Raw genomic sequence first — 16,653 nt, forward strand, 5'->3', positions numbered from 1 at the left:
ACTGTAGCAGCGAGCGCGAATCGTTGGAACGCGGCGACCGGACGACACACGTGGAGCACCCATCGCGAAAGGGTAAAAATAAACCGTGCACTGGACCGACTACGACACGACGCAGGTTCTCGCGAACGCTCGGACGGCGGACGATGGCGATGGCCCGGGTGCAGTTTCAACCCCTCTGCGACTTTGCGCCGTCAACGGCGCTCCGAGGCTCGAATACTCACATGACGAGACGCGAGACGATCGACGATATCATATTGACGGGTCCTGCGGCCCGACGGGACGCGCGCGAACGGTAGAAACGAACGACTAAATGCGGACGGCCGTGAGTAGCACCGCTGCTCACAGGTCAGCCATGTTGGACTGGCAGCTGGCTGCTGCTGCGCTTGTGACGTCACGCGTGTTTTCGTCACGTGACTCCAGGGACGTAGCACGCCTCCGGAGAGCTGCAATCCACGACGAATTCGTCTCGTCGTGTGTGTGTGTGTGTGTGTGTGTTTGTATGCCAGCGTATGCATATTCGGGCCATATTTTCGTGTCAAGTGCCCTCTCAGGGAAGGCAGATACGCCTCGGAGCAAGTTGCGGCTGCGTTTGATAATTTCTTCTTGCGATATTTTTCATCCTCTGCTTCAGCTTGTACCGATCCAGCTTAACATTGCAAGTCTAAGTACGAGCGGCGATTGAGTGATAAATATTATTTTATCAACCAATGATAAACACGTTCGATTAACACGTATGACATATGACACGGCGGTTTTGACCGGAGCGTTTGCGAATCGGGCCGTAATTCGCGTTTCAATGCAACTTCCTTCCTCAGACAATTCAGCTTCTCGAAAAATTACGACCATAAAACGTTCTCCGGCTCGCCGCCAACTGCGTAAACACACAAATTCTCCGGTCACGGGAGGAAAGAAAAGCTGGAAAAAGCAGACGAAGGAGCGGAAAAAGGAGAAGAAAAAGAGCAAGAGAATCCTATATATCGGTGGAACGCCTTCTAGCTGGTCGCGAGTGCGCAAACAAGCACAAATCCCGCGGCGGAGAAGGAGGAAACGTCCCGAACTAGAAATCCATGCAATTAAACGTAGAACCTTCACGTGTACGCCCGAGCACGGTGAGAGGGAGAGAGAGGTCCGAGTTGCCGTAAATTTCGCACCGCGGCGCGGGCGAAATGTATCGTCGTAACTCTCGAGAGCGAAGCTCTCGAAGCGAAGCTTCGGCGAGAACCGAACCGCTAACGAGCGGATACGGAACGGAGCCGCGACGCGAAGAAAGAGGACGGAAACGCGAGAAGAAAGCGGGTCCGGGCTCGACGCGTTACGTCGATGCGCTGGCGAAACGCGGTGGGCCCCGTGGAGCAGTGTGTGCGTGTCGCGCGCGCACACGCGACGGCAGGAGAGACGGGAGAAGGCAGTCGCGTCGCGGCGCGGTGTGTTCCCCCAGGCGCCCGTTCGCTCTCTCACCCCCGCAGCCCCGTTGCGAACCACCCGCGCGAGGCGCGCGACCCCACGCGCCTCGCGGTCGCTGCTACGGCCCTAAGCACCCCACCCCCGTGGCGCTCTCTCGTGCGATGGGTGGCAGTGAAGCGAGGCGCGACGCGCCGCGGCGCTGCGCTGCGGCGTTGGAAAGGAGCAATGGGGGGAGAGAGCGCGCGCTCGCTCGAATCGCACGGTGGGGAGACGTTGGATCGCATCGCGCGGCCGGTTGGGAGGTGAGCCGGGCGGGCAAGAGGAGCGCGCAACGGGGGGAGGGTGTACGGGCCGCGGGAAGGAGCCGTGCCTCCCTGCCGTCCGCCCGCAGTGCGCGCTACGCGATATCACTGGTCGGTCATGTGTGTGTCACTCTCACGTTCACACTGATACCGTTCGGAGTACGTTCGTTACCGCGCTGGTCGTGCTGCCACTGCCGTTACCGTCAGCCGCCGCGTACTGTAGTGTTCAGTGCTGTACAGCCGGGTGCGTGCCCGGAAGTCGAAAGTGCGTCCGGTCAGTCGGTTGATCTCTGTGACGCGAAAACGTCAACAGTGCCCCCGGCGACGGAGAAGGAGGGTTGTCTCTCGCCGGCTCTCTCTCCCTCCCTGATAGCCGTCACGTCGGCCGTGTTGCGGACCGATCGCCCGGATACACATATATTGTCAGCAAGAAACATCGAAGGCGCGCACAGGTGGAGAGACGCGGGCTCTCGCTCTCTCTCTCCCCCCCTCTCTCTCTCTCCCCCCTCTCTCTTTCCGACGCTCTCTTGTCACGAAGACGCGCGCCCGCGCCCGCGCGCACCGGCAGAAACGAGGAGAAAACAGCGTGAAGTGAGCCACGGAGGGTGATCGCACGCGCAAAAGCTCACCGCCGGACAGAGCGAGTGCGAGGGAGGCAAATAGAAAGAAACAGTGAGTGAAAGAGAGAGAGAGAGAGAGAGAGGGAGAGGGGGATTCGAGATACGTTAGAACACGTTAAGACTTGCACGAAGAGTCTCGTGGCCATTCTCGCGGAGAGAAACCTCTAGCGCGTGTCCGGATACAAGCGGGAGAAAGGAGTGGCAGTGGAGCGTGTGCTTCGCAAACGACGAGCAAGAGAGAGAGAGAGAGAGAGAGAGAGTGAGAGAGAGAGAGAGAGAGAGAGAGAGAAAGAGAGAGAGAGAGAGAGAGAAGAAGAAGAAGAGGAGCGGAGAGGAGAGGAGATACGAGAAGTTGCCGTTGCCGTCGCGCGTCCCATGGCCCTGTTGGTTGTTCGATGGCCCTTCGTGATCGCGACAGGAAAAATCCGCGGAATGGTGCCTTGTGCCGTCGAGGAATAGTGATCGCTCGTGACAGGCTCCGCCGTTGTGTCCCCCCTCGCGCCGTGGCGGTGCGTGCGTCCGTTGTTGTTTTTCTTTTCTTCGGGGGGGCTCCTCGGAGGTTAGAAGGAAAAACCGGGTCGTTGACAGGGGGGCAGGGGGCCGGGAGTGGTGAGTGAGTGAGGCGAGCGAGCGAGCGAGCGAGCGAGCGAGCAAGAGAGAGAAGACGGAAGAGAGAAGCGGGGACGAGGTGGAGGAGGAAGGCAGGTGGCGCCCGAGGGGGGGACCGGGGGGGACACGAGCGAGGGAAAGGGTGACTGGCAGACCCGGCTGTGGCGATCCGAAGTCGCGGATTCGGCACGTCGCGGTTTACCGATCGTAATATGGCGTACAAGTTTCGCGAGGAGATCGTGGGAAAGAGGTTTCTCTCGGTGAGTGGTTTCACCAAGCCGAAGGTGAATAAGATTAGTGAGTGGGGTTGGCGTGCGGGGGTGATACGTGCTGCCAGTCACAGGGATAATGGCTGTCATGATCTTCAGGTGAGTAGTCCTTTATCTCGATATGAGAGCTTTTTCACTGCGTTCCTTCCGCGGTCTCTCTCTCTCTCTCTCTCTCTCTCTCTTTCTTACTTCGGTAACAGCCGAGCCGACCGCGAAAGGACGCGAGCATGTTTTCGGCATATTTACGTTACGTTCGTCCGGACGTCGCGCGCGCGACGCCTCGCGCCGCGCCGCCGTTGTGTTTACATTTAGCCGCGAACGGCCTTTCGTGCGTACAACCGAAGTACGCCAACTCGACGGTTACTTCACTCCGAATTACGAGAGCAAGCGGATCCGCCCGTCTCTCGGGAAAGTCGTCCAACCTGGGTCCAGGATGTGTCGTTTGTCACGAGACGCGAAAATCGGTGAATATGAAATCCGCAGATTCACCCGTCCATGCACGGACAATGGCGCTTTCGATCGCGGGATCGATGTCGCGCGCGAATGCAAAATGGTGAGGAGGTTAAGTTTGGTCAGAGGTTACTTTTAGTTCCAATGAAATGCAATCATTTGACTACTCGTAATTATTTATCGTTACTTGTACTTGACAAAAATGTGAATATGATACGAATTTTGTTTGCATGTTTACTTCGTATTTTACAATAATTATAAAATGTTTTTAATTCCCGGCTACATCGTATCCCACTTTCAGAAATGGCATACAACAACATGTACGACGGCCATGTTCGAAATAAAATTATCGTTAGCGAAAATGTTGCGTAGATTCGGAGATACGAGTTTTATTTTAGCGATGTTTTATGATACAAAAAGCATCACAAAAGGTCGCAAGAAAATGTTAGATCAGATACGCTCGAATATTATGCGAAAAATTGGAATGAAGTAACGATCGATTGTGCGTGCACATTTCTGAGAGACTAAATGTTTTATAGACATTTATAAATAATATCGAGGATCCTCGTCTCGATCACGTCTCGACAGGAGAGTGATACCCGAGAGAGAGAAAGAGAGAGAGAGAGAGAGAGAGAGAGAGAGAGAGAGAGAGAGAGAGAAAGAGAGAATTGAATAAACACTTTCGTGTCAAGGATTCGGACGACGCGGTTTTTGCTTGGAGTTTATTTTGTCTCTTCAATACTGCAATTGGATCTCTGCATGTCGTCGAAGAATATTATACGAAAGCCATGCTTATTAAACATATGCGTATTAGCATAGCTTATATTGGTCGAGCATAGATATAATATTCGCCCAAGTACTTTGTGAATATGATATAATAAGCTTGATTCTGCCGATCTCTGTATCCTTCGAATTCCGATACAGATTATGCGTTATCGTGTTTGCTTCTGACGTTTTTAACGTACGTACACAAATACACGTACACTTGATGTAATTCCTTTTAAGGACGTAGAAGACGAGTGACCATGCTCGTGTCGTGTTTACCAATAATACATTGGCGATCGACAATATAACATAATATAACATAATTGCAAACATTCACAATTCATTTGCAATGTTTATGCGGGATCAATGTGGTAAAATTTGAAAATTGAACCGATCATATTTTTTCCAGAATTATCACGAGATCGGGATGATCAGTCGATTAATGATCAATCATGATCAATAGGTCGGTGGGCAATGTGTTAAAATGACTCATCTTTTGCGATATCAATTAATTTTTATTAATTTTATCAAGTAATTTTTATTTGTGACGAATCTCTCTCAGTGACGTGAGTAAGGTACAAATCTTTCAATCAGATATTGAGTTTCTGTGCAAACCGATACTGATTTGAAATCAAATCATATTTGGTCCGTATTATTTTAGTTTTTAGCGACAAAATTTCATATATATTCGTGTGCAATATACACCATCGTGTTTGCCCCCGAATATCAGTTTCGATTAGTTTCAATTAGTAATATCTTTTAAATGTCCGCTGAAAAAAATTGAAAAAAACAGCCGTACTCGTAGGATTTGTGATTGTCGTACTGGCTTGACATAATTACGTAAGTTCATCCCTGTCAGATCTTTCTGTAAAGTCAAGTCATAACTATTTCAGTTTTCGAGGACATTGCCAGCTTACATATCAACGTCATTTTGCACACGACGAACGTACAAACTCACACACATACATACCCAGTGTGTAGACACATTTTGCGTTACTTGGCCAGTAATATTTGCCAATTATACTCCGTGGCCAAAGGCCGTGATTATGCCAGTCGACCGTAAAACCTCGGAAAATCTCAGCCTCGGCGACCGATTTTTTCCCGGCGTCGCCACGTCGAAATTCATAATTTTCCGTTTCGCATCATAGGGAAGTCGCGTGCCGTCGACAAAAATCAAGGCCTCGTTGCGCAACCGGTCAAATTTCTCGGAGCACACGGGCGTGCGCGTGCGAAAGAAATTTTCAATATCACTTCAGCGGCGCTTATCTCTCTTACGTAACGAAACGTAAACGCTTGTCCTCGCGTATCATTCACCGTTTCACGGGGAACAATCGTCTCGATGACGCGAACGGCGCGATGCTAGTTTATGCACATATTATTATCGCAATTAGCAGCATCATTATTGCAAGAGAGTTCACCGAGAGGGCTATAACTGCTTAATAATGTCAATTAAAGACGGAGACTTTGCTACTAAAAGGAGAATGTCAGGCGTGTATAGTTGCTATTAATTCCTCATAATAGCTCGACCTTATGCGCTAATAAAATATCCTAGGTTACTCCAGCGCATTTAGAGATGCATTCCTCTCGTCATTAAGTCGAGCGTCAGTCTCTCCGAGATCGATCTTCGACACACTCGGAGTCAATAATAGCGCTACTTATTCGCGGTGCATTCATCAGCGAACAGCTCGCTCTCAGCTATCCTCCTCCTATGACGTCTGCGAAATTATCGCGGCCGCCTCCCGGAGTGGATTTCGTTGACATCTGTTCGGTATATTCGCCGCTCCGGGAGAGTCGGCGGCTACAAACGCCGTTAGATATCCCGTGGGGTGATCGCGCGCGTCTCTCGCGCGAGCGGCGGCTCCTCGCTTTCCGGTTTCCGTGCCGCGAAAAGTCCTCCCGTTTCTCGCAGGTGTCGAAGGTGTCGACGAACCCGTCTAATAAAGAGAGCCCGCGCGGATGGACTCTCGGCGAGGCGCGGCGAGGTGAAAGTTATCGAGTCATCGCTCTGAAATCCCGCGGAATGATAATCCCGCGACGAGCGAGAAACGCTCGGGAGACCGGCGAGAAATGGTCTTTCTTGAAGGAAAAAGGAGGCGCTTTGTCTTTCTACCGATGTCGCGATAGTGTCGGACGGCGATAAAGAGAGAAGCACCTTGAAGTATTGACAAGTCGTTGATATATCGAGCGCGCGGAAAATGGCTGTTTCGTCGATAAGGGCGCGCGCTCGCATGAGACTCGTCCCCCGAACTCGTGTCACCTTGAAACTTCCGCGCTAACTTTAGACGTGAAATGATGCGCACAACTCGCGACAGTGCGCTATAATAAATCGCGGGCTGAGGCGACGATGAGGGAAGATACGAGACGCGCGGGGTGCGCGGGCGAGAATAAAATAATAGCTTTCAATCCTTGGGCAAATTTATGGGGAGGGGGGGGGGGCAGGCGAGTCGCTCGCGCGCAGCGAGAAGAAATTTATGGCTGTCGAATGATCGAAACAGTTCGGGCAGGGGGACGGGGAAACACTGTCCTTTATGCTCCTTCCTTGGGAGAGATATTTATCTCCGAGCTTCCTCGATTCCGCGGTTGCATCTCGGCGACACTTTTTGTCCGTAAATTCTCCCATTGTTTGAATACTGCTCTCTTCGCGCACCTGCCGCGCACCGTCCGCCAGCAGAAGCACCGTTACCGAGCCGGTGCACGAAATATACGAAGCGCCTCGGGGTGGGGAACGGCGAGATTACGCGGGATAGTAGTCGGAAGATGCATCGGGCTCGGTTCGGAAGGATCGCTCGGTCAAGGAGAGGAAGAGGAGGGCTGTGAAGGATGAGGGCAGGGGCCAGGGCGAAACTGTACTGCTGCGCGGGGATGCGCGGGGATCGGGAAGATAGCGGCGGCGGTACCTCCGAATTATCGCGAGAATTCGCGATCGTGCCGCGGGGCCTGAAATTTGCGCGGTTCACGAAACCGCGCGCACCGCCGCGCCGCGTACGTACCTGACACTTTCGCGCGCAATTTGTGCAGCGGCCCGATGTTTTGCCCCCGCGCAAATTGCAGCCCCCGAAATTCCGGCTCAGAGCGAGGGGGTGGCCAAGTACGCGCGACCGATGTTAAAAACACCCGGCACGCGCGCGGATCGGGTCCCGTCGAGACTTATCTCAAGACCGTATCACGCTAGCGACTCGCGGCTGCGATTGCGATTGCGACTTCTTGTTTTCCAACCACACTTGCGATTGGCGATCGCGGCTGCGGCTAAATACTGTTAACATTGCAAGAGCATTTGCAATATGAATATGGATTTGATGCGATTGAAACGTAAAAAGAAGATATGTGCAATGATGACATTTGCTATAATTATGGAGTATTATAAGACACTACCACGCAGGAAAATGTGGGTGAAACCATGGATAGCAAGAAGAAAAGAACAAAGTTGCCATCATAATCTTTTTACAATTAGAGGATCCGGAGAAATTCCCTAGGTAAATAGAGTATATGAATTATAAACAATGATTTGTTATGCACTTTTTATTTATGAAAATACTCTATATTTTGCAATGCTATTCTTCTCCTGTTTTTGCTTTTTGCACAGATGGCTTCGGATGAATGACAGATATGTTCGATAATAGTCCATCTCCTCATTAAATTGTTTTGTTTTTAAATAAAAAAAAATACGTAACATAAAGCAACACTAACCTTATTCTAATGATCACCGACTTCTACATACTGTTAAATAAATGTGATTATGACGAGCGCGTCACGCTCGTCGATTATACGGAGTTCTGTGATTGATTGCGACTGCGACTCGAAAAAATGGACAGCCGTCCAAACGACAGCCGCGAGTCGCTGCTTTCCGATCAGTCGAGGAAGAATCGCAATCGCAATCGCAGCCGCAGTCGCGAGTCGCTAGTGCGATACGGTCTTTACGCGAACGCCGCTTTCGCGAACGTCGCGAAGAATCCGCGCTCCGACGCGCGGAATCTATCAGGTCTCGATGCATATTCCCGGAATAAACACTCGCGAAACGCTCGCGCTAAGCGCGACGCGTCAAGTACGCTTCGACAAATTGCCGTACGCGATGTATTTATACGTGATAGGTCTTTTTTAGATTGTGAAATATTATTTTTTTCATTGAGACACGCGCATAGCGCGCGCGCGCTATCTTATCTTATCGGGGAGAAAGTCGCTAAAGTCACGGTCGCGTCGTCCGTTGCAAATCGTATCGCTCCGACAGTCCGGCGTGTTGTGCGCTTGCCTCGCGGAGGCAAACGACGAGCGAATATCGCGAGCACACGCGGAAGAAGCGAAGGCGGGCCTCGAATTCGCACCTACGTCTCGGAGCGATTGCATTCCTCTCATTGGCAGAGCCCCTTACCCCGCCCTTCGCCCTTCGTGTGCTACCGTCGAGAAACAATCCGCCGGAGACGCGATTAAAATTCCCGAAATGCGAGAATGCCGATAGCGCCGCCGATTAGGGAGTTCGCCAATTAGCCGCGGCTTTCCTCCCCCCCCCCCCCTCGTGACAATCTACGATCGCCGGCCCTCGTGGCATCTAGTCTCATTAAAGTTTTTTGAATTCCGTGCATTGTACTACTGGAACGCTAGCGATTGCGTGCGTGTGTGCGACCGACCGACCGACCGAACGACCAGCGGAGTTTATCAATTGGTCGGCGGACAATTGAATCGGGCATTCTTTCGTTCGATTGTGCATGATTAATTGTCCAAAAGCGAATTAACAGATGCAATAATAATAATAATAATAATAATAATAATAATAGTCATTATCATCGGAAGAAAGAACCGTCTCCTTTCGGCAATGTCTCTCCGGTGCCGTTAGTCCCTTCCTCGTCTTTTTTTTTTTTTTTTTTTTTTTGCAAAAAAGTCGATATTGCGCCGCCGCGAAATGACGGCCTCGTGCTCGAAGGTAACTTACATACGTTACTGCGAAATTGCTTCCGCGAGCATCCGGGTTTCTCCTTGCACTTGGCTGCATGCGATGATTATCATCCGTCGAATTAGATCGCGGATCGAAACGCATGGGTGCGATCAGCTGGGAGATTTCATGTAATCACGAAACATGACGGTTCTTGACGTGGCTTCGTCTTCTTCGCCTTCGCTAGGCTCGACAAAGGGACAGCAGATGCCGGCAGAGGCCGGCGTTGCGCTACCGTTCGCCACGGCGTCGTCCACCAGTCATTTGCACCATACCGTTCCCATTACCGGCCGCTATTTTGCAAGCCCGCAATTTGTCCGTCTATCGCGTTATACAATTAGACACAGTCGATGAGTTTTCCGCCGGACCGCAGGTGTTTCATATATATATATATATGTATATGCGCGACGTATGCGCGCGCGCGCGTGCGTTCTAACAAATGATGAGTGTCTTTATTCCTCGCGTAATCACCGGCAGCGTTCCGCGCTCGCGTTTACGCCGGGATTATTCCGCGATCGAGCGGCGCGCGGTCGGTTGATGGAGTTCGATCAGGGATTTGACCGCCCTTGCCTTGCGCGCGGGAGATCGCCGGAAACCGCTCCGAAGGCTCCGTTTGAAAAGTCGTCCGAGCGGTTTGTATTGTCCAACTGTCGTCGTTTGATCGCGACGTCCGCGATCTAACAGTCCGCGCGAACTGTTCCTGATGAAAGCGCGTCAAACCACGATGACTACGGGGAACTTTAAACGGTCCCGCGAGCCGCGGAATGCTGCCACGCGCGTTGCCACGCGCGTCCAGTCCCGCTCGGCAAATATTCGCCGTGCCGGTCGGTGTCGCCGATTGTGATGCCAGTCCCGTTACCGCATCGAGGACCCTATCGCTATCGGTCGCATTCTAATATTAAAATACGAGTGCAACGGCCGCGATACAGCCGCAAGACGCGCTCCGATGCACGCCCTGCGCGGATGACTCGCGTCATCGTGCCGAATATACAGCAGCGAGCCGGCGGATACATATTTTACGGTCAAGGACCAATGTCCAGTCGCAGAGGCTGGCAGACGTTGGAGAGGAAACGCGCGAGGCGCCTCCGCGATAACGTTACACGGAAATATTAACATACCGTTTAATGCCGGGCAAGTATCCGCGCGCGACGGAGAGAGAGAGAGAGGGGTGGGGGCGAGAGAGAGAGAGAGAGAGAGAGAGAGAGAGGTAATACGTTAATCATCTTCTTAAATAGTAAAACTCGCGCGGAGAGGGCGATTCTAATTTGTCGAAAGCAGGGGAAATGTGATGCATACAAAGTAGACTCATTACACGTACCGCCACCCACAGGACGTTCGTACAGGAAGGAGTAAATAAGATAGGCGGATTGAGGATGCGAAGTGGGCTATGAGGATAGAAGGAAACGCGCGAAGGAGAAGGCGAACGTGCCTTCTTCCTTCTGGCCCATTCGTAGGCGGCAGTCTCTGCGGCAATAGAAATATTTCGCTCGCCCGTTTGTCCGTCAATATTATTACGTAACGAACCGCCCACGAGCCGCGACCACGTCGTGCCACTTTCCTCGCTCGGCGCATTCGAAGTAGCTCTTATATCTGAGCGAGCCGGAGAACGACGCGGTTGCGCGTTCGCGGTCCCGTGTGCGACGCGACACTCACGGGAGGAAAGAGAAAATATCATATTTGTCGATTCGCGACACTCACGGGGTGACACTTTGCTCGCGAGCTCACGCTGAGGTCCGGCCGAAATATAAGCTACAGTCGATTGGCGCTCATCCCGATCGACCCAATTGTCCTCGTGGCCTAGCAGTGCCGCGGATAAAATTACGCTGTCTAGAAAAGTGCACGCGGCGAGCGGCTAATTAAATAGAGCAACGGGCAGTAATCCGGAGCGAGAGACGCGAGCCCGAGCCGATCGCGCGACTCGCGGCCTGACAATCGATAGATATTATCGCCGACGGGAGATCACGCGACGACAATGGGGCTTTAAAGTCTGTCTTATGCGCGCGCGCGCGCGCGACGTTTGCTCGTTTTGAACAACAAGCGAAACCATGACCGATATATCTCGAACGACGTATCGCGAACAGCAACGCGTCTCTCGAAAAATCGCGCGACGAAATCAAGAACAAACGACAACGACGAGGAGGAGGGAGTCGATGTATTCTTACACCGCGCCGGAAAATCATCCGTCGCGCTCGGAGGAGGGAAAATTCTCCGCGGCCGTCGCATCGTGCGCGAAACGCGAACTTATCTATCCGGGCGGCGGTGGCCTGCGCTGTAAACAATGACTTCGTGTCCGACCCAGATTCTAAGCCTACGTAGAAAGCGGCGGACTCGCTTGCATAATCCCAACGCGGCGCACGGCACGGTACACGCGCCCGTTGCCGCGCGTGTCGCGCGCTCCACGCAGACGGATTGCACACCTGTATGTGCGTCACCTATGCCTACGCCTACGCTTGTCGTTTCTCCGGACCCTCGTAGTGCGCTCCGTCGAATTGGCCGCGGCGGACACGCGTAATCACGCGGCATTGGGCAAAGGTAGACTCGGACTAGCTGTGGCGTCAGCGACGAAAGCCCCTCTTCCTAGCCCTTGCCAGAGAGAGAGAGAGAGAGAGAGAGCGAGCGAGGGAGGAACGACGACGATCAAAGGGATTCGCTCGGTTGGATCGAAATTAGGATAGTCCCTTGCGCGAAGCTCGGCCATCTGAGCGACAGACGGGATGTACAATTGTACGCTGAACGTGAAATGTCGGGAAGACGTGGTGGAATCTCTTGGGATCTCTTATCTCCTGGAACTTATATCCCGGCCCCGATTTTTTCGCGCGCGGTTGTACCTCCTCCGTCGTCGTCGTCGCGATCCCAAGCAGCCGGTGAGGCTGCTCCGTTGTTTTCTGGCACGTATCCGGCACGTACCCCGCGATACCCGGACGTAGCGCGCGCGTGCACCTTCGCTCGTTTCTGTCGATATCGTCTAGGAGGGAAGAACCGTTCCCGTTAGCTCAGCACTTTCACCCGGATCATCACGACCCAGATGATCGCGTCCCTCTAACGGTGCGCAGGCACCTTTCCTCTTTCTCCCCCCCCCCCCCGCTCCTCTGTCCCCCGCCGACCGTTCGACGAAAAGCATTCCCGCCCGGGAACTCCAAACTCTTCTTTCACGCGAGCCGTCACAGACAATGCCGTGAAAATCGCGCTCGGACACGACTCGCGGCGTGCGTTTTCAGCGAGAGAGCGAGGAACGAAGCGTGGCAGCGGCGGTGGCGGCGGCGGACTCATCGGGAGGAACGGCGGCACGAGAGGGACCGAGAGGAGAGCACACGACGAAGAGGTGCTCTGCGGAAGAGAGAAAGAGCGAGGGGGAGTCGCGAGAGGGAGAGACGGAGACGGCCGAGAAAACAGGTTCCCGGCAGACCGGGCGACCAACCGTCGGGGACCCAGGTCACTCACCCAGATTCTACAAACAACCAAACACCGTCCATCCACCGTCCGCTCGTTTTACCATCCCGTGCTGCGCCACGCCGCGCCGCTGCCGATGCTCCTCTTCTCCGTGGCTCCTCTTCCCTCCGGAGATGCCTTCGCACCTCCGCGGGAAGCACCGCGGCGTCTGGAAGATTCTGACAAGCGAGGCCAACTCACCCGGGGTCTTCGACATGCATGGCGCGAGATGGTGAGAGAGAGAGACAGAGACAGAGAGAGAGAGAGAGAGAGAGAGAGAGAGAGAATAGACTCGGAATAGGCTATGGAGAAAACCCGATGACACGATGTCTGCGAGACACGACCCTCTTCAAGGTTGTACGACTGACGGATTCGCCTTCTCGCGTTAAGTTCCTCGGCGCGATCGCGCGTCCTCACGTGGCATTGTATCCCGACAGGTGCTGTCGTGACGTTGAGTCGTCGGGACTGCCTGGGAAAACGGAATGTGGCGTGGTACCGTCACAACGTCTCCGCGCGGCGCTTGTGATCCCATGAAAATACCTCCGTCTCTCGCGCGCGGATGTCTCCGCGACGATTCGTGAGACTCGCGAGCGCGCGAATCGAACGTTGACGAGTTCGATATTAACACGGGAGGGAGGGGCGGAGCCGTTTTTATGGTCTTAAATTCAAGACGAACCGTGGACGCGGTGTTTTTATATTCGCCGCGTCACGGACGTTTCGAGCCTCGGCAACGTTCCTCGGCGAATTCGAAAGCTCTGTCTCTCGCGCGCGCGAGTGAGTGAAATCCGCTCTCGCGAGTTGCTCTCTAAGTCGACGAAAGAATTCGTCATCGAAAGCAAGTTCCGCGGAATGCCAAAGGGCAAGCGAGGAGGCGGGCGAGTCTGCGATATGTATTCCGCGTTTTCATTAGCGAGTTTCTAATTTCCATTTAGACGTGGTACCTTTGAACGAGGGATTTGAATAATACCATGGAAAACTGTTGCGAAAATTGTCTGTTAGAAAATACGCGGAGAGTCGTTCGAGATATCGACACAGAGAGAACTCGATATACTCACGAGTGCGCGCGTAGCTCTCTGCAGGACAGAATTTAATTTCTCCTTTGCAATATCGCGTAAGCGAAAAGAAAGAGATTGAAATAAAAGTAATCTTCTCTTTTGTTTCCTTGCCCCGTCTCTCTCTCTCTCTCTCTCCCCCCTCTCTGCACTTTGTCGATCAAGTTCCCATTGTGGATACCGCCGTGAATAACGCGGTTCATCATAGCTGTCCTCTCGGTATCGCCGACCGACACTAGCGAGAGCCGCGTATAACGCGCGACGTTCGCTTTTTATATTGTTTCAGATCTCTGTCGGTCTCTGTATAATAATGGCCGGTCGATTCCATCCGTGACATTTCGTCGCGGTGACTCGGAACCTTTAACTTGGCGAGAGCGAGAGCGAGAGCGAGAGCGAGAGCGAGCGAGCGAGCGGCTCGCAAATCGAACACACGTCTATGTTTGTACGCGCGCATTAACGAGGAGTCAGGAACGCGCATGCCATTGTCGTTCGGTATTAAAATTGAATAGCGCGTACGTGCTCGAGGCGTTGAACGCGAGCCACGCATTTATTGACCCCCTAATTGTATCTCGAGTAATCTCCCCCGACTAATATATCGACACTGCGTGCTTACTCGCGAGCGGGACTCCGCGCCGCGTATTACGCGCGCGCGCGCATTGAAAGCTGGATTAAGCCGTTGAAATAGGTTGCACTTCCCAACCTACCTCCAGTAGAATCCAGATCACCTCGCGTGATAACGCGAGATGACAAACGCGCGTTTGTGCGTGCACGCGCGTCCAGGTATAAACTCGTTATCGCATCAGCTCTACGACGTACGTTTTGTGATCGTTTGATATTCACTTTTTATCTCCGAGCGCATCTCGCAGCGTCTATACGTATTAAAAGTGTAGATAACAATATAGATGCAAATATATATGTATGTTTATTTATGTACTTATTTATCAGGGAATTTCGCGAATTCCTTCGCGACGCCGCGGCAAATCGTGGCCCTCCCGATTTCATTTGTCTTTTTATCAGAATGCGTGCCAAATACCGTGCCGACCTGCTACGATAACGATAACTTATCGCTCGTTGCTTAACTTATCTCGTCGACCTCTTTGCCCTCGTATTTTATGCGCCTCCTGTTGTCGAGACGTAGTCAAGACAGAAATCTCGCAAATCGCGTCGGCGCGCGATTTTCTGTGAAAATCTGTGAAACGACGTCGCGTATCCGTCTCTGTGTCGTTCGAGAGTGCGCACGCCCGCGATTTTCACTCCAATGCGTTTAAATAACGCATGTACGCAACGCGTTTCTCGCTGCTAAATAGTATTTCGCTTACAAGTGCAATCGAATGAAGGATCACTTTGAAATTCGGATCAAACGCTTTCGAGCGCTTGCCCGAATTACAACTCAACGCCCTCCAATTTTAACGATATTTTCAAGTACACACGAATAGAATGTGACACATATAACATAATGGAAGTAAAAAAAAATATAACCAAAATATTACATAGAGAGAGAGAGAGAGAGAGAGAGAGAGAGAGAGAGAGAGAGAGAGAGAGAGAGAGAGAGAGAGAGGGAAAGAAAGAAAGAAAGAAAGGGGGACTTGCGACTTGCCGAAACTTACGAAGAGGTGTGTGTGTGTGTGTGTGTGTATGTGTGATTACCGGTATGTCTTAGATGAACTGACAAAAATTTCGAGATTTCTTCGCATACTTGACACGTGATTCTAAAAGACTTTGGATTCCGAAGCTGTGTGTTGAAAACCCTCCCAGGTTACTTTTAACCTACTTAATCCTCCGACGGAGCGTCTGAACGAAGAGCAGTCGCGGGGCTCGTATTTCCGCGGGAAACGATCGAAGCACTCGCAATCGGAGAAACACTATCCGATAAATGTTTAAGCACCGACGCGAATATCCATCGTGCGTATTGTCCACGTATCTGTACGTATGTATGTATGTATGTAGGTGTTCGCGCTTTGTTCGCTCGCGCGAGTCCAACGTCTGTTCTTTCGCGTAACCTTTCGCCCGTATGTGAAGGAAGCGCTCCTTCGAAAAGCACAAATAGGTCGAGCTATTAGTGCCCGGGAACACGATAGGTGTTCTCTCTCTCTCTCTCTCTCTCTCTCTCTCTCTCTCTCTCTCTCTGCGCGTCCCTCTTTCTCCTCCCTGCCCCCGACGTCGTGGTCCATTAGAGACGTCACTTAACGTCGCTGTGACGTCGGAGCGCTAAAGTGCCGCGCGCCGCGCGTTATTTTTCGCGCGTTGTATCTCCGGCCGTTGTATCTCACACTTGTCCGCGTGGACGCGCAAAACGGGTCGCGTCGCGCGCAGCGGAAACGCAGAGCGGATATCTGCAGAGCGTGGCGAGGCACTGCAAACTGCACGGCGGAGACGTGACTTGTGATTCCGCGCGATTGATCCCCGCGCGAAGCGAAGGGCACACGGCTTATTATCTTCCGCTTATTATCGGCCGTTAGACGGCTCGCTGAAACGGACCGTTTCAGTCACTCGGCATTCGCGTCAGCGGAAATTGACTTTTGCGTCATGAGTGAATTATGTCACGCGATATATTAGATAATCACAGAACTATAGATAGTGCTTTATTTGTATAATCAAAGAGCGACTTGCGAGTGTTGCGCGTGCGCGCGCGAGTAAGTCGCCTAAGAAGTAAAGAACACGCGCACGCGCTTTGTAACTTTTATGACGGGAGTTGTACACGTATTTCTAGCACACGACGTCTCGCGAGTGACGTTTCCACTGGCAAACAGAATCGCGCGCGCGACGGGACGTCATCGATCTGTTATCCTCGCGCGATCGCGATAACCGAATTTTCTACCGCACGGTCGA

General features: G+C 52.5%; 2 protein-coding genes across 6 annotated transcripts in view; one reads left to right on the plus strand and one right to left on the minus strand.

Annotated features, from left to right (window-relative positions):
• LOC105191925 (uncharacterized) overlaps nucleotides 1-447 on the minus strand; it is a 35,606-nt gene extending 35,159 nt beyond the window's left edge. The window contains exon 1 of the mRNA XM_011155711.3: nucleotides 222-447. Within this exon, the coding sequence (XP_011154013.2) occupies nucleotides 222-253 (32 nt within the window). The 5' untranslated portion in view covers nucleotides 254-447. The remainder of the gene's footprint in view (nucleotides 1-221) is intronic.
• A 2,556-nt stretch (nucleotides 448-3,003) lies between these two features.
• Nucleotides 3,004-16,653, plus strand: part of Kdm3 (Lysine demethylase 3) — a 311,563-nt gene continuing 297,913 nt past the window's right edge. For 3 of the 5 annotated variants that reach the window (XM_025305748.1, XM_025305751.1, XM_025305749.1), the window contains exon 1: nucleotides 3,010-3,303. In XM_025305748.1, coding sequence (XP_025161533.1) covers nucleotides 3,148-3,303 — 156 coding nt within the window. In that variant the 5' untranslated portion in view covers nucleotides 3,010-3,147. Of the gene's footprint in view, nucleotides 3,304-16,653 lie in introns of all 5 variants that reach the window. The other 2 variants (XM_025305753.1, XM_025305750.1) reach the window with 2 other exon arrangements.

This window comes from Harpegnathos saltator, unplaced genomic scaffold, assembly GCF_003227715.2.
Source record: "Harpegnathos saltator strain DR-91 unplaced genomic scaffold, Hsal_v8.6 scaffold71, whole genome shotgun sequence".
In the NCBI taxonomy this organism is placed as follows: Eukaryota; Metazoa; Arthropoda; class Insecta; order Hymenoptera; family Formicidae; genus Harpegnathos; species Harpegnathos saltator.